Consider the following 25,764-nt stretch of genomic DNA (forward strand, 5'->3'; position numbering starts at 1 on the left):
GGGGCCCAGGAGAACATAATGAATAGAATGGTATGCTTTTTATTGTAAGAATTTTAGAGTACAACAACAACACAACAACACAGAACATTTGTATCGCGCTTTTCTCCTGGCGGACTCAAAGCGCCAGAGCTGCAGCCACTAGGACGCGCTCTATAGGCAGTAGCCGTGTTAGGGAGACTTGCCAAAGGTCTCCTACTGAATAGGTGCTGGCTTACTGAACAGGCAGAGCCGGGGTTCGAACCCAGGTCTCCTGAGGCAGAGCCCTTAACCATTACACCATCCAGCCAGTACAGGTTCTCTTTAAGGCCAGGAAGTATCAGTAACATTCTGGCATGGTTTTCCAGGAGCTTCGATCACCATAAGCAGTTTGGCAGATACACAAAACAAGAGAAAAGTCAGCAGCACAACATATGAAGATAAAATCCAGATTGCTTTTCCAGACCGCTTGCTCCAGGAGCCATGACTAATAGACATTTTTTGTTTGTTCTCCGCTCATCGCTAAACAGGCAGTGAACGGCTCCTATTTAATAAATAGGAGCCATTTGCACTGTGGGATCTGTTGCAGTAAATGGATTACAATTCTGTGCGGTCCGTGATAATTCGGAGCATGCAGATGTGTTCCCCCATATAACCTATGGGGAGTGCATCCGCCCCGGCTGACCATTGGAGAGGACATTACACTGTCCCCTCCCGCTGGCCGCATGTGGTCAGGGAGCAAGTGGTAACAGAACCTTTGGACCTCTGTGTCTGTCTGTTGGATGTACCAATAAAGTAACCTGGATTTTATCTTTACATGGTGTGCTGTGAGCATTTTTCTTGTTCTGTGCTGCTGCCTCATGGGGGCATTGCCTGGCATCGCTGATGTGTAAAGGGTGTATGTAGCGGTTTGCTTGTCCAGTTATACCTAGTTGCTACATTTTTGCGTTGATCATGAACAATCATCTCAGCAGTGAATATTTACCATCATTAGTTTATATGCACTGATTGCACAGCCATCAGCCTTCTGAATCATGTGTTATCTCTGGATCTTATCAGCTTTCCCATCATGTGTTATCTGTGGATCAGCTGAGCACTGTGACATTACACCACTTGATGCTTGCACTGTCTGCCCTGTGTAATTACTGTCTGGCCTTTGGCTGTCCCCTGACACTTGGTCTGCTTGTCTGTCTGGGTACCTTATCCTCTGTCACTCTCTGACATTTGGCTGTGTGTCCTGCAGGCAGTACAGGAGCTCCCACTAGACCTGTTCCCTGATACGGTTGGATGCACATCGGCGCACTCTGCTCAGAGCTGGTGGTCAGGAGACAACAAGCAGGTAAGGGATACTGTACAGATGTCACTAGTCGCCATTACAGCATATGACGTTATGCATTCTTCTAGCAAGCTAGAAGAAAGGTGACTGTTACCAGACCAGCGTTGGTGTTCAGCTTCTAGGCTGCAGTGTAAAAGGCTACTAGAATCTCAAATGAAAGGCAAATAAAAAGTATCTTAGGAATGGGGGTCTTTGACAAATACAACCTTGTCATAGATCACACTATATTAAACCTCTCCATTTACTTCCTGTCTGTTTCATCTTGTTGAACTTTGAGGCTGAAAGGTGATCAGAGGATGCAGGATTAAACTTCATCCCAATCAGTAGCTGATGTAGGTAGTAGGTTTCCCATGAGAAACCTTTACCTTTTTTAAATAGATCATCAGAGGGCGGGGTCTGTGTGGCTGATATTGTGGTGAAACCCCTCCCATAGTGTGATGTCAGGCAGGGAAGGAGAAACAGGCAATCGATCTGACACACGTTTAGAACACAGAGGCATGGAATAAAGGGCACAGGGGATTGCTGCTAGTAGAATATTGTTAAAATTAGTGATATTCTACCACTGAATCCTGATGGTAAAATATCGGGAATCCACTGATATTTTACTATGACTGAACGTAACCCTACCTTCACACGAAACTTTCCCTCTGCAGATGCCTAACAGAACCCTCCCTCTACCTATGCCTAACCCTTAACCCCCCCTCCACCCCCCCCCCCCCCCCCCGGTGTCGCCTAACCCTTAACTACTGCCCGGGTGGCACCTAACCCCCCACTCCTAACCCTAACAACCCCACATACCCACCCCCCGTGGCACCACGGGTGCTAAAACCTTAAACACCCTGCCCCCCCCCCCCCCCCCTCACCACAGAGCTGCAATTCTTTCTACGCCCGCTGTGCAGAGCTGGAAAACTCAGCACCCTCTATTCTATCTGGCGCCTCCCTGTGCCCAAATTTCCTATGATTGGCGCAAATTGCAGCTTTATAATGAGAGCCTATGGCGTCGAGCTTTTTTCCAAGGCGCCTGCAGTTCCCTTTTTTCCTGTTTCGGCACAGAGCACTTTATTGGAGACTATGGCTTTAATGCAACAGGAGCCAGTGTGCATGGACCCTCATAGCAAAACAGCCTTGGCTAAGCATCACTGGGAGGGCAAGGTTACATATTAATATGCAACAATATATAGCTATAGGAAGTGTGTCTGATGCTGAAACCAGGAAAATTACTGTAAAAGTGGGTACCCTGCATAATTGAGTGCATTATACTATATGTCACTATATCTCTTGACAGCTGTCAGATTCATTGTTGTCTGAAGACGAGAAGACGAGAAATGGTTATACTGTATACCTCACTGCAGCCTCCATCGTGTGTTTTCAGCAGTTTTTGTCTTTTACTCAACATAGCTGCATATATATCAACATATAATCCTGCACAGAGTTTCATCAATGTCATTTTACTTCCAGGTGGAGAAGGTGTCCCTGGACCCGTCCCGCAGGCCCCGCACTTCCTTCCCTGTGGGAAAAGAGGGTGTGGTATCTCCCGAGCACAGTGTGAGTAGGGGAACACCAGTCGGAGAAGTGTGTTTGGTTATTCTGCATGTCTGCAGGCCTGTGGTTGCTATCCACTACTATGAGATTGTGTTCCAATTTAACTAATGACTGATTATTTTGATCCAGATTTTTTTGCATTTTTTGTGTGCATATTTTTGCAGCTTGGAAATGGACAAATCAAATGCAAACGATTGAAAGCAGAAATCTGATCAATATCACGGCACCAGCTGACTTTGTATCAATCGATTCACACAAAGCTGAGCAGCCGGCAATCCCTTGTCCCATCGATATAAATTACCTTAGGTGAAAAGAAACTGATGAGATCAACAATTTGCATTTATCCTCCTACTCCTAAAAATGACCCTTTTTAGACATCCCCTGGTTTTATTTCATATTTAAACACTTACAAAGTAGATTGAATGTTTTGTTGTCTCTGCTCAGTGGCAGCCTATTAAAGAGAATCTGTATGAAAAAAAAATGCCCCTGGGGGGTACTCGCCTCAGATCCTATTGAGGCCTCCTCCGTCCCACGGTGGTCTTGCATTGCCGCTCCGACGGTGGCCATGTAAATATTTACCTTCCTGGATCCGGTGCAGGCGCAGTAGCGGCTCTCAGAACAGAAATAGACTGATATAGACAATACCTGTCGGGTCCACTCTACTGTGCAGGTGCAAAGCGCCTGCGCAGTAGAGCAGACCCAACTGGGATCGGCTATTTCTGCCTATTTCCAAGCTGTTGCTGGGGACGGTAAATATTGCACAGCCTGACAAATTGTCGGCTGTGCTTTGCAAGGGGCAGAGAAAGACCACCATAAGGCGGAGGACGACGGGAAGCTGCGATAGGGTCTAGAGCAGGGGTCTCAAACTCGCGGCCCTCGATACAATATTTTGTGGCCCTCGCCGGCAAAAGCTTCCTTATAGTTCGCTTCGGTGCTCCCAAGTAATCCGCCGCATCCCCGCCGCTAAACGGCTGCAGAGCCCCCAAATCGCCCGGGGGCAATCCGCCGACATTTCCTGGAAAGGGCAGAGCTTTCAGCTTCAGCTCTGCCCCTCCGGACGTCAATAGCCGCCTTTCCTCGCCCCTCTCTGTGAAGGAAGAGTGAGAGGGGCGGGCAGAGGCGGCGATGCGCCGCAATTGTGAAATTCCTTATGCGGCCCAGCCTCATCCTGACTTTGCCTCCTGCGGCCCCCCAGGTAAATTGAGTTTGAGACCCTGGTCTAGAGGCTTCCCCCTTCTGAGGTAAGTAACAATAACAATAATATTTATATAGCGCTTTTCTCCCTGGGGACTCAAAGCGCTGTGACCCTGCATTATGCAGTCTCAAAGGCTCGGGAAAAGAGGTGAGTTTTTAGCCTTTTTTTAAAGCTGTCCAGAGAAGGAGCCTCTCGTACTGATTGTGGAAGTGAGTTCCATAGAGTAGGGGCTACGTAGGAAAAGGCCCGAGCACCAAATGTTAGGTGTATCCTGGGAATAACCAGCTTCATCTTGTTGGCAGAGCAGAGGGTGCGTGGAGGGGTGAAACCTCTTTATTCAAAGTGTTCTGAAGCTCTTCGGCCTTTGAGTTTTAGAACACTTTAGAAGAAAAAAAATGACACAGTGGTTTTACCGAAGGGGGGTGGAGTTTCAGAGCTCTAATGATTTGTGGGGAAGTTACTGATGCTGACACCCACTGATCCTTGCAGATCTGAAATAGAGCTTTGCATTAAAGGATTTAAAATGATAAAAAAGTACCTTTAATTTTGAGTTGGTTATTTAAGCAGAGTCAATTACTGAAGTCTTTAACCACCCTGGCGTTCTATTAAGATCGCCAGGGCAGCTGCATGAGGGTTTTTTTTAAATAAAAAAAAAACTATTTCATGCAGCCAACTGAAAGTTGGCTGCATGAAAGCCCACTAGATGGCGCTCCGGAGGCGTTCTTCTGATCGCCTCCGGCGGCCAAAAGTAACACGGAAGGCCGCAATGAGCGGCCTTCCGTGTTTTGTTTACTTCGTCGCCATGGCGACGAGCGGAGTGACGTCATGGACGTCAGCCGACGTCCTGACGTCTGCCGCCTCCGATCCAGCCCTTAGCGCTGGCCCGGAACTATTTGTTCCGGCTGCGCAGGGCTCAGGCGGCTGGGGGGACCCTCTTTCGCCGCTGCTCGCGGTGGATCGCCGCAGAGCGGCGGCGATCGGGCAGCACACGCGGCTGGCAAAGTGCCGGCTGCGTGTGCTGCTCTTTATTTGATCAAAATCGGCCCAGCAGGGCCTGAGCGGCACCCTCTGGCGGTAATGGACGAGCTGAGCTCGTCCATACCGCTGAGGTGGTTAAGTAATAAAGTTAATCTGTACCTAATTTTTCATTGAGTTTTAAAACCACGACATAAGTCCTTTTTTTGTCCACTTGTGAATGAACACATTTTAGCGTGTACAAATGCGCATGGTATGTGTCCTAAAACGTGCACAGAAAAGTTTCTAAAGGACAACTGAAGAGAGAGGTATATGGAGGCTGCCAAGTTTATTTCCTTTTACACAATACCAGTTGCCTAGCAGCCCTGCTGACCCTCTGCCTCGAATACTTTCAGCCATAGACCCTGAACAAGCATGCAGGAGATCAGGTGTTTTTGACGTTGTCAGAATTGACAGATTAGCTGCATGCTTGTTTCTGGTGTTATTTAGACACTGGTTTTATACAGCCAAACTGACCAGCAAATAGTCTTCTCACTTCAGTTGCCCTTTAAGCAAACACAATTTATTGTGTGACAAAAGGCCTAGCACATCAGCATCAAATTATAAACAAGCTGTTAATATAAACGGCTTACTTTACTGTGATGGTCATACATTACTGTCCAGTACTGATTTTGATGACTGTAGTGCTTCCCAAATACTATTATAACAGTTTTGTTATTGCACATAAAGAGTATCTCATACTGTCCGCAGTTTGTTTTGATAAAGCCGTTATTGAAATTCATAGGTGTGAACTGTATTACCAGCAGGAGTGTTGGTAATTGTGTTCAACTACTATGATTGACCTTGCATTGCTGGGTGGGTGACACAACTATTGAGAACAAGCAGTTCTGTCACTTCTGCTGTCAGCTTCTTGCCTTCACCCTGCACAGTGGAGGTGTGAATAAACATTGGCTTACTGGTCCTGCCTCACCACTTCACTGCAAATCAGCATAGCCCCAGTCACCATTGTATTGTAGGTTTCCACTGCTCCCTGCGTTTTCAGTGAAAAGACTGGGCTGCAGCAAGGTGAGGAGTGCAGGAGCCATCTTCTGTATGAATGGATTTCATTGCTGACATGTTCTTATGATTTAGGCCAAGGGGTCCCCAAACTTTTTCGGTCAAGGGCCAGGTAAACCTACTTCAGACTGCTGGGGGGCCGGAACATACATAAAATCATTGAATCTAGGTATTTATTCCCCCAATCATGCCCAGAGGAGACTTCCCAGCAGCAGCTATTCAGTCATGTGGCGCCCGAAGAACGTCTTTGTGCACCTGACAGTGAAGCATCCCCAGGTGACAGCCTGCTGTCCAATTGGACTGCAATGTCACCTGATGTAGAATCGTATTGGAAGCTAGCAAATGACTGCTCACTGGCTTCTACAGTATGGGGATGGGTGGTGCCAACACTGCCATTCAATATGCGGGGCAACAATATTTAAAGGATACCTGATGTGACATGATGAGATAGACATGGGTATGTACAGTGCCTAGCACACAAATAACTATGCTGTGTTCCTTTTTTTTTTCTCTGCCTGAAAGAGTTAAATATCAGGTATGTAAGTGGCTGACTCAGTCCTGACTCAGACAGGAAGTGACTACAGTGTGACCCTCACTGATAAGAAATTTCAACTATAAAACACTTTCCTAGCAGAAAATGGCTTCTGAGAGCAAGAAAGAGATAAAAAGGGGAATTTCTTATCAGTGAGGGTAACACTGTAGTCACTTCCTGTCTGAGTCAGGACTGAGTCAGCCACTTACATACCTGATAACTCTTTCAGGCAGAGAAAAAAAAAGGAACACAGCATAGTTATTTGTGTGATAGGCACTGTACATACCCATGTCTATGTCACATGTCACTTCGGGTATCCTTTAAAGGTGCAGTGAGCTGCATCTATAAGTTATACATTTTGTGTTTGGGGGCCAGTGAAAAAGCCTTGGAGGGCCACATTCGGCCCGCGGGCCTTAGTTTGAGGACCACGGATTTAGGCACAATCAAGGGTATCTGTTTAATCCAGCAAAAGCATTTATCTAAGGCCTTGTTCACATCATAAATCGCGATCGCTGACACCAGCGTTTTGCGATTTTGTGTGTGATACATTTTTTTTTCAGCGCCTCCCGGTGCTTACTTGGGCGTTGGCTTTTTTTGTAAAGTGCTTTTCTAAGGGCTTTTGCAGAGCGATTCTGTTTTTTCACTTCCTGACGTCAGTCAGGAAGTGAACTCTTTCACCCAGTAATAAATAAATACAATGTATTTATTCATGAAAGCGCTGGGGAAATCGCTATACAAAGCACTTTGCGATTTCCCTATACCTCCCATTGAGGCAAATCTCCCTGAAAAGGGTAGAGGCAGCGCTTTGGTGAGCGGATCGGAGTCAAACCGCTCAGATGTGAACACTCTCATAGGGAATCATTGCACAAGCGCTTTTAGGGGTGATTTTAAAACTCACCGGTGCTTAAAAAAAAAAACAAAGCGCCCTTAGTGGAAACAAGCCCTAAGTGTTGCTTTGTATGAAAGGTCTCTCCATATCTCCAGAAGGTTTAATCACTATTACTTAGTATTTATATAGCGGCCACCATCGGGTCGCGCTCCTGTGGTCGGGAGCGTTCTGTGCATGCGCAGTTGAAATCTAAACAAACTGCGCAGAACACTCATGGCTACATGAGTGCGATTAGGTGGTGTCCGCTGCTAGGTCCGCGCATGCGCACTAGTCCGGGACTCTGCTGAGTCAGTGACTTTATGGGACTGACAGGGGCACAACTGAGGGGACCGGGGGAACATCAATGAAGCAGATAGACTACAGGGAGATGAAGGAATCCTTTTCTCTCTTTGTCTCAACTCACTCTGGTCAAATCTGCCAAAAAGTGATGCCCCAACATGTCAGATTGATGGAAAATCGATCAAAATCATCGATTTGACTGGACGCCACATTGAGTGGCCATTTATAAACCCGTGAGTATCTTTAAGGAGCTGTGTAAGGTGGATACTCATGGGGGCTTTTGATCTATTCAAGCTAATTGCAGTTGTGTGAGTCCCTATGGAGGTTGCATTGATTCTATATGCCTGTTAGCTTGTATGTGATAAATATCCCCTCCTCCCCCCCCCCCCCCCATTCCCTTTAGATTGTAAGCTCGCAAGGGCAGGGCTCTCTCCCCCTTGTGTGTCTTGAAAATTATTATCCATTTTATTTATCATGTTACTTTTATCACTGTCATTCCCACTTCTGTATTTTGTATCATTTTTGTACTTGGTCACTAATGATGTATCTTGTATATTGGTGTACATTGTCTGTATTATTATGAACCCCATGTTCGTTTCTTACTTTGTACAGCGCCACGGAATATGTTGGCGCTTTATAAAACAATAATAATAATACTTTTCCATACTTATTTATCTCTTTTTATGCCGCAGGATGGGAGTGCGCTCTCTTCTCCCTCCAGCTCTGTCACCTCCCCCTCCAGCGGGATTGTGTCCAGCACCAGTCAGCGGTCCCTGCAAAGCATTCTGGGTAAGCCGCAATCACTCGTTTTGGTCCTTCTATTACTACAGTACTGATCTAAGGGTGTATACACACATCGGATTTTGATTGACCAATTTTACTACTGCCATGTAGTATGAGGGTCTACAGGTTTTGAATACTACGAACAGTTTGTGATCCACTACAGGGAAGTGGCAAAATTGGCCAATGAATGGCCAGTTAAAATTGGATGTCTGGACCTGAACTCTTGCACAGGACAGAAGGAAAACAGAGAGAAATGCACCCTGTATGTATTTATAGTGTTTAGCCTGTCTAATTCCCCTTCATCTGTGACTAATCACAAGTTGTAATTTGATCTCTCAGCTATGTCAGCTGGCTGCCTTGGCAGAGCAGCTAATTTGTGAAGACAGGATGTTAACCCTATGTCTGCTTCCATGAAAGCAGGAAGAAGACACACTGCAGATGTATTGCAGGATTTGTATCAGCTGTAACAAAGAAATAATGTCCTTGACTTGTAATATACACACAGTCTGTCCTTGTATTGTTTTTGTTTGTGTTTGTTAAGCAACTGCCAAGACAAATTCCTTGTAGGTGCAAACTTACTTGGCGAAAATATATTGATTCTGATTCTGAAATATTTTTCTTTAAAGGGATACTGTAGCGGAGCAGTGCTTTTCAGCGCTGCTATATTTGGGCGCAGCCGGCGCCTCCATAGACTTCAATAGGAATCATTCCTATTGAAGCGCTCAGTGAGTAACATCGGCTCCGTCAGAAGACAGAGCCGAAGTTGCTTAAAAACATAATAATTCGGCCTCCAGCAATCGCTGGAAGCCGAATTATTTCATTCCCCCACTATCCATGTCGGCCTGGAGGGGGAATAGTAATTAAATCGGCCCGGACTTGTGCAGAAGCAGGATCAGCTATATACCGCTGTATCCTGCGCCCAAGTCTACCGGCGCCGATTTCAAATGTACGCTACTGTAGAGGGGTCGGGGGAAAATGAGCTGAACTTACCCGGGGCTTCTAATGGTCCCCCGCAGACATCCTGTGTTGGCGCAGCCACTCACCGATGTTCCGGCCCCGCCTCCAGTTCACTTCTGGAATTTCTGACTTTAAAGTCAGAAAACCACTGCGCCTGCACGCCCGTGTCCTCGCTCCCGCTGATGTCACCAGGAGTGTACTGCGCAGGCACAGACCATACTGGGCCTGCGCTGTGCGCTCTTGATGACATCAGCGGGATCGAGGACACAGCAACGCAGGCGCACTGGTTTTCAGACTTTAAAGTCAGAAATTCCAGAAGTGAACCGGAGGCGGGGCCGGAGCATCGGTGAGTGGCTGCGCGGGCACAGGATGTCTGCGGGGGACCGTTAGAAGCCCCGGGTAAGTTCAACTCATTTTCCCCTGACCCCCCTACAGTATTCCTTTAAAGTTTATTGTGCAGCTGTTTATCTTTTAGAGCAGAGAGGAAGTTCTGAGTTCAGGTCAGCTTAAAAAAATACAAATAAGATGTACATCCTATGTATCGGTCACTTACATTAGGTATTATTAGGGCCTGTTCACACGACACAAAAAAGCGGTGTTTACCGGAACGTAGGAACATGCATCCTATGTTATTAATAGGATGCGTTTCCACTGTCAAACGAGAATGCGAATAAAGCGCGGACAGACTGGATAGCAACTGCAAAGTCCCAACCTGAAGTAATGTGATTGCCCCACAAATCAGACATAATGCAGTAGGCTGGTCGGCGCATGAAAAACGCTAACCTTTCCCGTGGATTTTCGGTTCCGCCACCGCCGTTCCGTCCACTACAGGGGATCGATGACCAGAAGATGCGCCTCATTGGTTTGCAAATAAACACTGGGAATCCTGCTGCAACAAGAAAATTCTCATTGGTTCGTGGTGGACCAATGAGAATCCTCCCTGTTGCTAGGCAGGATTCACATTGATTTTTTTACAGTTCAACAACGAAGCCCCATGCTTCCTGGTCTCTGGGACAAGTAGCAGACAGTACAGCGGGCGAGCAGAGGGTGGCGCCACAAACGCAGCGGATGGAAAGGACAGGTAATGTGAATGACGCCAGCAAATCCTGAGCGTTTGCATTCTGCATCGTTTCCACATCTGCTGCGTTTGCATTGTAGTGTGAATGGGCCCTAAATCTGATGTCTCTAAACTGGTTCTGGACTAGTACATCTCCTCATAGCAGATTCTCAAAATTTCCTTCAATTTTCACATTTTTGGGCAGTAGTAGGCAGGCCAACCGGCTACTCTGCTTAGGTCCTCGCCAAGAATTGCAAAAGACACAAAAATGCACCAATCCAAAGCATGTCTGGAAGAAGTTCTGAGTTGCCAGATAAAGGCTGCCATTCCATGACTGCGATTCCTGTCCTTTCCCCCGCAAGCAAATTCAGATGCGATATTACAGCCCTGAAATCAATGGTCTGCAATAGAATTCACATGTGGGGAAAAAAACAAATGATCAGCAGCATTTCTTCACATCACTCATATGATTCCCCATAGCCATGCATGGCATAACTCCTACTGTAAGAGACTGCTACGTAGAGAGAGAGTCATTTACACGGCATTTTATATGTATGTGTACACGTGCATTTTAATGTTTACAGTATTTTCGTCATGGTGTGTGTGACCTCCAAACATCTGTCTTTGGCCTTCACACAGGCCCCAGCTCGCGCTTCCGCCACACCCAGGGAGTTGTGCTCCACCGGGACAATCACATCACCAACCTGAAGGGGGTGAGCCAGAGCACACCAGGAGAAAGCGACGGCTTCTGTGCCAATCACCAGCGAGTGGCAGTTCCATTGTCCGGCCCGGGGGGACAGGTAGCGGTATTGGAGGTAGGTTGGGCCGAAATATCTGAAACTAAAATATACGGGAGATCAAGAGCTAAGTGAGCAGTGGATGGATGGATTGGTGGATAGTAGTTCAAGTGTTCAAGTAACGGTCTTTACCTCCTTAGTGGTAACGCTGAGTCAGGCTCGGGCCAGAAATCCGCAGCTCAGAGCGGTAACCCCAAGCCTGACTCGGGGTATCTGCCGGGAGATATATACAAAGCCTGCTTGCACCAGGCATTTGTAACTCCCCTCCCTTGGGATCCAGACACTGGCAGCCATTCTTCTTCCGGGCTCCGGAGGCTCTCTATCCCTCGGGAGAGATCGCCGTTTGTCACATGACGACAGACAGCAATCTAACTATGGGGTAGAGCGCCACCAGGTGAATGGAGAGAGAAATGCAGCGCTGGATCCCAGGGAGGTGAGTTATATGCAGGGGCTGCTGCAGATCTATCTTAGCGGTATGATTTTTTCCCCTGCTTTTAGAGTCTAAAAGCTTGTGAAAAATTGTAACGCTTTAAGACCCTAAAATCTGGTAGTAATCATACCGCTAGGGAGGTTAATGAATACTGAGCTTTGTAAAATCGCATTTGAATCTAAAGTGTGCGGACACAGTACAGTATATGTTGTAATAACTGCACAGAGATATCAGAGCAACAGAAGGACAGAGATATTGGTGAATCAGATACATAGACAGTGACTGCACTATACATATTTCACAGTTACTGTAGTTTTTTTTTTTTAATATAGAACTATGGTGAGTTTTAGTTAAAAACAAAGACCATTTCAGTATTTAAAGTGAACCAGAGACGAAGCACCCTCATGTATTTTACCATATATATCAGTGGGAGCATTAGAGAAAACCCCTACCCTGCTCTCTGTTTCATCCTTCACTGCTCATCCTGCTTGTTATCAGCCCTGATAAAATCCCCGACTGAGCATTCAGTCTGGCTTTGCTCAGGAATCATTATAGCTGAGTCATTATAGCAGAGCCACAAGGGGGCAGGCTTGGGCTTGAAAAGACATCAGATAAGACAGACAGCTATCATGATTCCTGAGCAAAGCCAGACTGAATGCTCAGTCGGGGATTTTATCAGGGCTGCTAACAAGCAGACTGAGCAGTGAAGAATGAAACAGAGAGCAGGGTAGGTGTTTTCTCTAATGTTCCTACTGATATATGTGGTAAAATACTTGAGGGTGCTTCGTCTCTGGTTCACTTTAACCATTTACCGCCATCCTAACGTATTAAAACGTCATGCTTACCGCTATTAACAGCAACATGACGTTTTAATACGTCGCGCATTCCCGCCGCTGCTACCGCCGTGTGTCCGCCGCTACCGCCGCCATTACCGTCGGGATCCCGTGCTGGGTGATTGGGGAAGAGGACCGAACAGTCCTCTACCCAATCGCAGTGCCTGGAGTGAATGGACGTGACCGCGAACAGCGGCTACGTCCATTCACATAAACAGGAAATGTAACAGTTTAATAAAGTGTAAAAAAAAAAAAAAAAAAAAAAAAAAAAAAACACGGCCTATGAGTGTTCACTAGCGCCATCTTGTGGCCAAAACGTATATTACACCTACAAAATACATACATTTTCAAGTATATACACATCATTAATAAAATTACACTTCCAACCCTCCCCTCCAAAAAAAACACTTGTAAAAAAAAATCAGCTTAAAAAAAATAAAAAAATAGTTGCCTTAGGGACTCAGCTTTTTTTATTCTATATTTTATGGGGGAAAATTAATTTTAATTTATTACATAGGGGCTTGTAATTATGGCCAGAACAAACAGAAAAATAACCACTTATATTTCAAAATAATATACTGTCGCCATACATTGTGGTAGGGACATAATCTAAACGGTTTAATTATCGGGACCACTGGGCAAATAAAACGTGTTTGTTTTATCCACAGGAGAATGTTTAATTTTAAAACTATAAAGGCTGAACACTGAGAAATAATGATTTTTTTTCTTTTTTTTCTGTTTTTCTCATTAAAATGCATTTAGAATAAAAAAATTCTTAGCAAAATGTACTATCCACAGAAAGCCTAATTGGTGGCGAAAAAAACGAGGTATAGATCATTTTCTTGTGATAAGTAGTAATAAAGTTATTAGGGAATAAAAGGGAGAAGCGCTGACAACTGAAAATTGCTCTGGTCCGTTAGGATAAAAACCCTTGGGGGTGAACTGGTTAACAAAGTGGTTAATTTGCTAAGGATGAGTAGGAAGGTAAGTCAATCAGCTAACCTGGGTCTGGTTTTTTTTTTTTTTTTGGGTGTTTTTTTTCCCCAAGTATGCCATTAGGTGGCAAACACTTGCAATGCTCATCTGGATAATATCATAGTATAGTGAAGGTTGCTGAAAGGTTAGTAAATTAGCAAGTGTGTCACTGGAGTCATTTGCGCACACTGGCAGCATGGAGTTATTTTATTGAACCTAGGCTGTCTTGGATTTATTGAAGATACACTTTTGCTGTAACTGGGCGCATACAACTGCAGTAGCGCAAACTCTAAAGCCCAATCTACACAATGCAATATTTTGTGCAATTCAATTACAATTCTATATATAGTCTGATTAAATCCGACATGTCCGATCGGGATTTGATTCGATTCTATTCGATTTGCCATTGCAAAACAATTGCAAATCGAATTAAATTGAATCGATTCCCGATCGGACATGACCGATTTAATTGGATCGTAAACAGAATCGTAATCATATCGCACAAAGAATCGTATCGTGTAGATGGAGCTTAAAGAGACACTAAAGCCAGAAAAAAAAAAGTTTTACTCACCTGGGGCTTCTACCAGCCCCCTGCAGCAGTCCTGTGCCCTCACAGCCACTCACTAATCCTCTGGTCCCCCGCTGCCAGCTAGTTTCGTTTTTGCTGACAGGCCTGTCAGGACTGGCCACACGTAGCTTTTTCCGCATTCCCGACTGTAATTAGCGCTATTGCGGGCAGCAACGCGTACAAAGATACGCGTTGCCGCATTATGCACGCATAGATATGCAGCAACGCGAATTTTTGTACGCGTTGCGGCCCGCAATAGCGCTAATTACAGTCGGGAATGCAGAAAAAGCTACGCGTGGCCAGTCCTGACAGGCCTGTCGGCAAAAACGAAACTAGCTGGTAGCAGGGGACCAGAGGATTAGTGAGTGGCTACGAGGGCACAGGACTGCTGCAGGGGGCTGGTAGAAGCCCCAGGTGAGTAAAACTCATTTTTTTTTTCTGGCTTAAGGTTCACTTTAAGGCTTTGTACACACGCTAGACTGGTCACAGCTGGAGGGGGTGTTTGGGGGCCTCTTGGAAATGTAGCATCCATATAACTATCCTGTGAAGCTACATCAGCATGCTAGATGCTAAAAAAAATGGAATCTGAACTTACCTGGGGCTTTCTTTCAGCCGCCCAAAACTCCTCCATGGTCCCACGGGCGGCTCTTTTCAGTCCACGACTTCGGACTATGTCGTGCTCAGCTGCACATGCGTGGCACGTCTGGCTGGATCACGTGCCTGTTGCCATAAGCGTTCTGCCCATGCAGGGGTCATTCTTGTGACAACCACGCATGCATAGAACACTTACAGTGATGGGCACGTGATCGAGCCGGGCTGCAAACTGGCCATGCATGTGCAGTTGCACACCACTTCAGCCGAAGTCGTGCACCTAATGGAGCCACCATCTGGGACCACAGAAGGGACACACAGGACGCCAGGGACCTCACGGGCTACGGAGGGGCTGGAGGAAGCCCCAGGTAAGTTCCGTTTATTTTTTTATTTTTATTTTTTTTACTGTTCAGGGTCCCTTTAAGCGCCATTATGCACTGCACAGTCCGCAAAAGCTACTTGTGCTGCTCAGTTGTCCCTCCTCCCCTCTCCTTCCTATAACAAAAGAACACCTCTCTAGGCTGTAGCCAGAGGAGACGTCTGTAGCATGTTGCCAAGACTGTCGCCCTAGCGATCTCCAAGGTGACAGTTAATAATAATTCTAACATTTATATAGCAATTTTCTCCTGTTGGACTCAAAGCGCTTCAGAGCTGCAGCGACTAATAAGCCACCCTGCAGTGTTAGGGAGTCTTGCCCAAGAACTCCTTACTGAATATGTGCTGGCTTGCTGAAAAAGAAGAGCTGAGCTTTGAACCCAGGTCTCCTATATCAGAGGTGGTGCCCTAATCCAGTACACTATCCAGCCAACAACTATTATTATTATTTAGTATTTATATAGCGCCGGCCTTTTCTGCAGCACTGTACAGAGTATATTTTCTCCATACTTAACTGACTCTCGGAGGAGCTCACAATCTAATCCCCACCATAGTCATCTGTCTATGTATGTATCTTGTAGTGGATGTATCATAGTCTAGGGCCAACTTAGGGGAAAGCCAATTAACTTATCAGTATGTTTTTAGGATGTGGGAGGAAACCAGAGTGCCTGGAAAAAAAACCACACAGACGCTGGGGAAAACTTACAATCTCCTCGCAGATAACGCCCTGGCTGGGATTTGAACCGGGGACTCAGCGCTGCAAGCGAGATCGCTAACCACTACGCCACCATGACGCCAATTATTGAAAATGAGTGCGTAGTAAGCAATCCTTACTATAATCTGATATGACCCAGTTGAAAGCTACACAAGTTTCCCTTCTAATAGGCACATTTTTTAAAACCAAGTCCAGGTTTGCTGCTTTGCTTTTATTTTTCAGTGTTGCTCATCCTTTAGACCGCCTCCTGCAATATGCTGCTGTTGTTTTTTTGGGAGATTAGTTTGATTAGTGCTGCGGTTGAAGAAGAGAAGCTTTGATCTCATTGGCTGATACGGATGCTGAACTCACAGACCTCACTGCAAGGCATAGTGTGTGCTGCCTGTGGATGATTGTGTGCTTATGTTACCCACAGCTGTCACAGACTGGACGGGTACCAGACTCCCTGCCCTCTATCGAGAACACAGTGCCTGTCACCGACCTCACATGGGACCCCTTCAACCCCCACAGGCTGGTCACAGGTATGATGAGAGCCGTGTCACACTGTGTATACAGCAGTGAGGGCAGATCACTTACACTGGGATTGCATACTGGAAATAAAGAGAATGTTGTTTCTTATTTACAGACTTCCTGTGTGTATTTTCCCTGGTTTCCTTTGGTTTGATTGCTGGTTTTCCTTACTCCTCTGTCTACATTTGGCAGACATATATTACACTATCCATTATGTTGTCCTCAGTTGCTCTGTTCTTTCAATTATAGTAACTACTGCTCCTTAACCTCCTGGGCGATACAATAATATCGCCAGGGGGCGGCGCAGCACATTTTTTTAAAATTATTATTTTTTATTAATCATGTAGCTAGCCTAGCACTAGCTACATGATAGCCGCTGTGCAGCGGCATCCCCCCACCCCCTCCGATCGCCTCTGGCAATCAAAGCAAACAGGAAATCCCGTTCAGAACGGGATTTCCTGTTTGGCTTCCCCCGTCGCCATGGCGACGATCGGGATGACGTCATCGACATCAACGACGTCGTGACGTCAGAGGGAGTCCCGATCCACCCCTCAGCGCTGCCTGGCACTGATTGGCCAGGCTGCGCACGGGGTCTTGGGGGGGAGCGGCATGGCAGGTAGCGGCGTATCAGCGCGGAGCGGCGGCGATCGGTATATACACGCAGCTAGCAAAGTGCTAGCTGCGTGCAACAAAAAAAAAAAATTATGCAAATCGGCCCACCAGGGCCTGAGAAATCCTCTGTGGCGGCTTACCCCAAGCTCAGCTCGGGATTATCCCCCAGAGGGTTAAAGAGGAACTTTTAGTGAAAATAATGTAATAAAAAAAGTGCTTCATTTTTTCAACAATTATGTATAAATGATTTGGTCAGTGTTTGCCCATTGTAAAATCTTTCCTTTCCCTTATTTACATTCTGACATTTATCACATGGTGACATTTTTACTGCTTGCGGGTGATGTCAGTGGAAGGAGATGCTGATTGCTTTTTTGACAGTTGGAAACAGCTGTAAACAGCTATTTCCCACTATACTATGAGGTTCACAGACAGGAAACTGTCAGGACTATGGTCCTGACATCACACTGTGGGAGGGGTTTCACCACAATATCAGCCATACAGAGCCCCCTGATGATCCGTTTGTGAAAAGGAAAAGATTTCTCATAGGAAAGGGGGTATCAGCTACTGATTGGGATGAAACTCCATTCTTGGTTACAGTTTCTCTTTAAAGTCTGTTGTTTTTTACATTACTTTTATTAAACTTACAGAAAAAAAATTAATTCTGTAATTTTAAGTTTTGATTAAAAGCAAGAAGTTTTGAATCAAGATGATACCATTTATTGGCTAACTTAGAGAAAACTAAAAAGTAAGCTTTCGGCTAATATGCCTTCTTCAGACTTCCATCCCAGCTTATATACACTGGACATTCAGAGAAAAAACATTATTTTGCAAACATAAATAACTTGTCATTAGATGCCCTAATACCAACTCCAGGAGGGTCTCACAGGGATGCTAGCTAATTTATAAGAAATAGATAAGACCACTGTTTACTAAACCATCACATACCACAGACTTCGGGTGATTGGGAGACATCGTAAGTCCAGAGTTCAAATGTAGCTAGGCAGAGTAAGTACACTGCTTGATATAAGCTAAAAAGAATTGCAGTACATGAAATACAACAGTGACATTAAAAACCTTCTTACCACCAGCATGCAAAATAAAAAATATATACAATAAAATAAAGGGCTGGTATGATAGGTTATAAATGCCACAATTCATTTTATTTTTTTTTATTTTATATATTTTTTCTTAACTTATCTTTAAGTGTAAATAATAATTGGCATCCTCCTGATTCAAAACATCTTGCTTTTACTGATGGCTACAATACCCTACTGCTTCTAATGTTTTGATTACATTGGGGAAAGTTTGAATTGTACTGATTTTTGTGACCTCTTGAGGGGTATAATTCTCTCATTTATACAGCTTGAAACTGGACCAATCAAATCCCACTTTGGCAGCTTGATTTGATTGGTCCATTGTCTGCATGCATCTGCATACAAAATTCATGCATCAGCTCAGAATTATTGCATCCCTAAAGTTTACTACTATTGTGGAGTAACCATTTACATACTATTATCTGTTTTATACGGTAGTAGTAAATATAAGGTATTATAAAACAGATTGGCTATCATTCATAAAGCATTACCGCATGCGGTAATGCAGAAAACAACTGACTTTACCGAGCAGCAAAATGTCAATTCTTAAAAGCAGTTACCGCATGAAAAGCTGACATTCCCGAGCAGTGAGGTAAATTACCGACTTGTGTGGTAATTACTGTGACGCCGGGCGACGCCCAGTCGTCCGAGGATTCGCGGCCGATTGTCCGATCGCAACCGTGATCGGAAAACTGACATTCTTTATTTTTAAATAGAAGTTTTTCCTTCCTGCCTTTCCCCCCTTTTTGCCATGAGGGCTGAATGGGCCTGCGTTAGCATATGGCTAAAGCAACCTGGTTTAGCAAGAAATCCTTTTAAGGCTCCCGGAAAAGCTCTGGTGACACTAATGTGCTAATTGGGCAGAGCTGAAATACCAACAGAGTCTATTCAACAGGGGAAGCTAGCACAGCATGAGGTCTATTGACACCTACATTCCTCCCAGTCTTGACGGCACCGACTAGACTGAGTATGGAATGCATGGTGTTGATAACTTTGTCACATTTTGCAAATACCATCCATGGGAGGAATATGAAAATTACATAATTTTGTTTCCCTAATTCTGTAGAATATGGTGATACTAGACATAGCCAGGTAACCCGAGCAGGGGCTGAGATATGAATAATGGGGTCCCCGTGCGCCCCAAATATTGCAAGTTTGATGTCCTATGAACGTGTATTCTCAGCCCAATCTGAATATGAAATCGGTTTGCATGTGCGACAAAACCCCGGCGGGATATGAAATTGGACATATTTTGTGGATGGTTGGAAGTTCCTCCCCTGAGAACTCACTGCCTGACACGCCCCTGGGCTGAGCTTGAGACTCCGCCCAGAAATGTCAGTGCTCAAAACTGATTGCATGAGGACTCCCAGCCAATTCCCCCACTTTCCATCATACCGAAAAGACTGCCACTGCTTGGGGAAATAGCAGTGGCCATCTTGCAGGCGGAGCAACGGCCATGTGGTTCGGCCATATTGCGAACTAACTGCAACAAAGGAACTTTGTCTTTTCCCGAACGGACTTTCCACAGAATCATAAGTATTCGTTCTTTTTATCCCTTTTTCTTTTATGTACTGTGTTATCACTGTCTCTCATCGTTTAATTGTTCACGATTGTCTGTATATATTAATTATTTATATTGTAACAAATAAAGGCTTTTTAAAAGGTCTTTACCTCTCAGTAAAACCTTCTATTCAGTATACACAGACGAGACCTAAACTTCCGAAGGGACGCTACTGTTTTGATAGATAGATAGGAATTGCACAGTTTTAACCAGTTGTTTGTTTCACAGGTCTATAGCCAGTTAGCAGTTTTCTCTGGGCTGATAGAAAACAGAGATGGTGGCAAATCTACCCCTGGGTTGGAGTAAAAGTGTATTTTCGTAACCTCACAGGCTCCCTACTGTGTCGTGCCGCTCAAACTCCGCCAATTCTACGCAGATTGCGTCCATAGCTCTCAATCTGTGTGCTAGAATCGGATCGGACGGTTTTGCGTGTTCACGGCCAGTGGGGCTCCTGTGACAGTGGTGGCAGCGGTGGGATCTGTGTGTGCTGATAGTATCTCAGGTAGGGCTATCGAATTAGCCCTATCGAGAAACGAACTAATTCGTTGGTAGTGACTGAGTGCAATATATTTTTCATATATACAGAGAGACTGTGTAACCAGTACCCCTCCCCTAAGTTTTCTTTTATTTGGCATGGAAATGTCCGGGAATTACAAGGTCATGGTCCTATCCGACCTGCAGAGTCTGTGCGAGGCGAGAGGCATGGACATCCGCGGCAAGAAACAGCAGGACCTGATAACGGACTTGTACCGATGGGATAGCCAGAATCTGCGGACGCTGGAGGTGTCCACTGTGGAGGACACCGGCTCATCTAACGCAAGTCGAGGGGAACCAGAGACTGAAGATCCTGTGCGTACCGAGGTTGAGCAACCCGCGGGCAATGCGGCAACAGATACGCAGGAGGCTGTCAGTGTGAACCCCGACCCCAGAACCCCTGAAAGTACTCGCCTGGAACCGGCCAGTACTGGACTGTCCAGTTATGTTGATCCAGTAATGCAGCAGGCATTGCAAAAGCTGATGGAAACTGATGTGGACAAGTACCTGCAGTACATGGCGGAGCAAAAGCGAGAGGAACGCCAATCTGCAGAGGCGCGGGAGAGACGACAGCATGAGCTGAACATGGCGAAAGTGCAGCAAGCCAGCCGGAGTTCAACGCCCAGCCTCCCTGCTGAAGGGACTGCCGCTCCAGTAAGTGCAAAATTTAAATTTGCTATTATCGAAAAAGACACTGACATTGACTTGTTTTTGAGGTCTTTTGAAAAGGCCTGCCGTCAGTATCGTCTGTCCCGAGACCAGTGGGCCAGACATCTGACACCCTTGCTGCGCTACAAAGCGCTTGATGCTTTCTCAGAGTTGCCTGTGGAAAAGGACAATGATTATACCGCTATAAAGGAGGCTATAATCACTAAGTACCAGCTGACGCCAGAAGCCTACCGGAAAAGGTTCAGGTCCTGGCAGAAAAAATCTACTGATTCTTATCAAGATGTGGTCAGCAGTCTGCTCACCACACTCCGCCAGTGGACGCTAGGCCTCACTAAAGGGTCTTACGGTGTCCTGGAGGACTTAATCGTCCTGGAGCAGTTTCTGAACATTTGCCCGGCTGACGTACGCCAGTTTGTGCTGGAGCGCCGACCGGCGTCCGCGACGGTCGCTGCAGACCTCGCTGAGACCTTTGCAACGACCAGGGTGCCGGAGACCCGCAGGACTGCCCCATCTAGCTGGAGAGGAGGTCAGTCCCACAATTTTGCAGACTCTCCTACCTCTGTGAGCCGTGCGCCCCAGAGGCCATCCAGCGCAGCTGCTGCGTCCAGGCCTGCAGTAACAGAGGGCATCACCTGTCACTTTTGCCGCAAGCCCGGACACATGAAGTTTAACTGCCCGGAGCGGAGGCAGACAGCGCCAGCTCCTGCACCACCTACACCTCGCCCACGGCAACTGCCGCCAGCCAGCGCACCCCAGCCGGGAGCACCCAACAACGTCATGTTCGCAGGTGGGAGAGGGATCCACTCCGCTACGAGCAACCACCAGCTGGTTACAGTGAACGACCAGCTTGTTACCGGTTTCCGCGACACTGGAGCGGATGTCACCCTGGTGCGTGCGCACCTGGTCCCGACGGAAAATATCCTCCCTGACAAATACCTTACCCTCACTGGAGTGGGGGGCACTCTTTCTCGCATTCCCCAGGCTCGGGTGTCCATCGATTGGGGGGTGGGGGTTCAAGAGAAGGTTGTTGGGGTCCTGGACCAACTGCCGGTCCCAGTTTTGTTGGGGACCGACCTGGGCAAGCTTGTGTCCTATTATGAACCTGCCCCAAGCCCCTCAGACTGCCAGGAGGGAGACGGACTCTCCGCCCACACTAAGGTACTTTGCACCAAGGGGCAAGAACAGGGGGGAGGTGGGTTGAATGTGCCCAGTCCAGGGGTACCGAGTCCAATAGTACCTGTGTCACAGGTACCTGTGTTTGATATACCGATTGTTTGTGATGAAAATGTTGTTGTACCTGTCACTGTAATTCATGCATGCAGCCAGGATGTGAGTAATGCCAGTATGTGCCAGTCTGAAGGTGTACCTGTACTGGCAGTAACACGCAGCCGCGCTGCTCAGAACCTGGGCTCAGAGCAGGTGGAAGAGGTTCCGGCCTCCTCCCCCTCCTCTGACCACAGGGATGGTAGCCTTCGGCCACTAACTGCATATGCCACGGGCCAGCTGGCTGAAAGCGAGAGTGCTGCATTTGTGCAAGCACTCCAGACTGACCCTAGCCTCAAGGCACTCAGAAGACAGGCTTCTGAGCCCCTCACGAATGAAGGTACCTTCAAGGTATATTGGGGAGGTGGTAAGCTGTACAGCGAGCCTGTACAGCCCACCGAAGGTGAAACAAGTGTGGGTACCAAGTTGCTTGTGGTACCCAGTGCCTTCCGGGGGCATGTGCTGAAGTCCGCACATGACATTCCCCTGGCAGGGCACTTGGGAATCCACAAGACACTTGACCGTATCCAGGGTCATTTCTACTGGCCCAGGATGCGGATCGATGTGACCAACTATTGCCGCTCATGTACTGTTTGCCAAAAGGTAAAACGGGCTGGGAACCCCCGCAAGGCTCCCTTGTGTCCACTGCCAATCATAGGTGAGCCCTTTCACAGGGTGGCAGTCGACATGATTGGACCATTGCCCACTCCCAGCAGCAGTGGCAAAAGGTACATCCTGACGGTGGTGGATTACGCCACCCGCTATCCCGAGGTACAGGCGGACATGCAGAAGGAGGTGAGGGAGATGCTGGAGTTAGGGGTGGTTCAAAAGTCCAGTGGTGCCTGGGCAGCCCCTGTTGTCCTGGTCCCCAAGAAGGACCAGACAACTCGGTTCTGCGTAGACTACAGGAAACTGAACGCCATCACCACTACAGACGCCTACCCCATGCCTCGCATTGATGAGCTGCTAGATACACTGGCATCAGCCAGGTACCTATCAATCATGGATCTGAGCCGGGGGTATTGGCAGATACCACTTGCACCTGACGCGAGGCAAAAGTCGGCCTTCATCACCCCTTTCGGCCTCTTCGAGTTCACGATGATGCCCTTTGGGATGAAGAACGCCCCGGCCACGTTTCAGCGGGCCGTGAACGACCTGCTAGAGGGAATGCAAGGGTTCGCTGTAGCGTATCTGGATGACATTGCGGTGTTCAGCCCCACCTGGGAAGAACACCTCAAACACCTGTCCCAGGTACTAGAGAGGCTGGCCATGGCCAATCTGACGGTTAAACCGAGTAAGTGTCAGATTGGCATGACCGAGGTGCAGTACTTAGGTCACCGGGTGGGGGGTAACACCCTGAAACCTGACACGGGAAAGGTGGACGCCATCCTGGCATGGCCTCGACCTATCACGAAAAAGCAGGTCCAGGCGTTCCTGGGGACCGCCGGCTACTATAGGAAATTTGTTCCCGCCTATAGTACACTGGCGAAGCCCCTGACCGATGCCACTAGCAAGAAGCACCCCAAGGTTGTTAGCTGGACCCCCGCTTGCGAGAATGCCTTCCAGGCCTTGAAGCAGGCCCTCGCAAGCGCCCCTGTGCTTCAGGCCCCAGACTTCAGTCGTCGGTTTGTGGTGCAAACCGATGCCTCTGACTACGGTCTCGGCGCAGTCCTCAGCCAGGTGGATGGAAAGGGGGATGAACACCCTATCCTCTACCTGAGCCGGAAGCTCCTGCCCCGAGAGGTAGCCTACTCCACAACTGAAAAGGAGTGCCTGGCGATCGTGTGGGCCCTACAGAAACTGCAGTCGTATCTGTACGGCCGCTCCTTCACGATCGTCACTGATCACAATCCCCTGAGTTGGCTAAACCGTACTGCTGGAACCAACGGCAAGCTCCTACGGTGGAGCCTGTCATTGCAGCAGTACGACTTTACGATCCAACACAAAGCAGGCAGCCGACACCAAAACGCTGATGGGCTGTCGCGGTGTCAGGGGGAACCCGACCCAACAGCGCCAATAGCTGCTACGGAAGGCGTCCTGTTGACACCTCCCTGAGCAGAGCTCGGGAAGGGGGAGGTGTGACGCCGGGCGACGCCCAGTCGTCCGAGGATTCGCGGCCGATTGTCCGATCGCAACCGTGATCAGAAAACTGACATTCTTTATTTTTAAATAGAAGTTTTTCCTTCCTGCCTTTCCCCCCTTTTTGCCATGAGGGCTGAATGGGCCTGCGTTAGCATATGGCTAAAGCAACCTGGTTTAGCAAGAAATCCTTTTAAGGCTCCCGGAAAAGCTCTGGTGACACTAATGTGCTAATTGGGCAGAGCTGAAATACCAACAGAGTCTATTCAACAGGGGAAGCTAGCACAGCATGAGGTCTATTGACACCTACATTCCTCCCAGTCTTGACGGCACCGACTAGACTGAGTATGGAATGCATGGTGTTGATAACTTTGTCACATTTTGCAAATACCATCCATGGGAGGAATATGAAAATTACATAATTTTGTTTCCCTAATTCTGTAGAATATGGTGATACTAGACATAGCCAGGTAACCCGAGCAGGGGCTGAGATATGAATAATGGGGTCCCCGTGCGCCCCAAATATTGCAAGTTTGATGTCCTATGAACGTGTATTCTCAGCCCAATCTGAATATGAAATCGGTTTGCATGTGCGACAAAACCCCGGCGGGATATGAAATTGGACATATTTTGTGGATGGTTGGAAGTTCCTCCCCTGAGAACTCACTGCCTGACACGCCCCTGGGCTGAGCTTGAGACTCCGCCCAGAAATGTCAGTGCTCAAAACTGATTGCATGAGGACTCCCAGCCAATTCCCCCACTTTCCATCATACCGAAAAGACTGCCACTGCTTGGGGAAATAGCAGTGGCCATCTTGCAGGCGGAGCAACGGCCATGTGGTTCGGCCATATTGCGAACTAACTGCAACAAAGGAACTTTGTCTTTTCCCGAACGGACTTTCCACAGAATCATAAGTATTCGTTCTTTTTATCCCTTTTTCTTTTATGTACTGTGTTATCACTGTCTCTCATCGTTTAATTGTTCACGATTGTCTGTATATATTAATTATTTATATTGTAACAAATAAAGGCTTTTTAAAAGGTCTTTACCTCTCAGTAAAACCTTCTATTCAGTATACACAGACGAGACCTAAACTTCCGAAGGGACGCTACTGTTTTGATAGATAGATAGGAATTGCACAGTTTTAACCGGTTGTTTGTTTCACAGGCCTATAGCCAGTTAGCAGTTTTCTCTGGGCTGATAGAAAACAGAGATGGTGGCAAATCTACCCCTGGGTTGGAGTAAAAGTGTATTTTCGTAACCTCACAGGCTCCCTACTGCGTCGTGCCGCTCAAACTCCGCCAATTCTACGCAGATTGCGTCCATAGCTCTCAATCTGTGTGCTAGAATCGGATCGGACGGTTTTGCGTGTTCACGGCCAGTGGGGCTCCTGTGACAATTAACTCAACAGTAAATGTCAATTCATAAAGATTAGAGCAGGCGGTAATGGCACAGAACATACCACCTGCTTTGAAGAGGTGATAAGAGAATGATAAGAGCAAACTTAATGGAGACTCACAAGCAGAAGCAGTGAGATCTCCCCCCAGGCAGCAGCAGCAGCAAGAGCGAACAAACAAGGCT

At 47.0% G+C, this 25,764-nt stretch overlaps 1 protein-coding gene across 4 annotated transcripts in view; it reads left to right on the plus strand.

Moving 5' to 3' along the window:
* CORO7 (coronin 7) overlaps positions 1–25,764 on the plus strand; it is a 343,435-nt gene that overhangs the window by 249,106 nt on the left and 68,565 nt on the right. For all 4 annotated transcript variants that reach the window (XR_011022668.1, XR_011022669.1, XM_068244173.1 and 1 more), the window contains exons 13-17: positions 1,220–1,315; positions 2,771–2,857; positions 8,473–8,569; positions 11,217–11,392; positions 16,277–16,382. Coding sequence is in view for 2 of the 4 variants with exons in the window: in XM_068244173.1 (XP_068100274.1) it covers positions 1,220–1,315; positions 2,771–2,857; positions 8,473–8,569; positions 11,217–11,392; positions 16,277–16,382 (562 nt within the window). In the remaining 2 variants the exon portion in view is untranslated. The remainder of the gene's footprint in view (positions 1–1,219; positions 1,316–2,770; positions 2,858–8,472; positions 8,570–11,216; positions 11,393–16,276; positions 16,383–25,764) is intronic.

The sequence above is a fragment of the Hyperolius riggenbachi genome, chromosome 7, assembly GCF_040937935.1.
Source record: "Hyperolius riggenbachi isolate aHypRig1 chromosome 7, aHypRig1.pri, whole genome shotgun sequence".
Classification (NCBI taxonomy): domain Eukaryota; kingdom Metazoa; phylum Chordata; class Amphibia; order Anura; family Hyperoliidae; genus Hyperolius; species Hyperolius riggenbachi.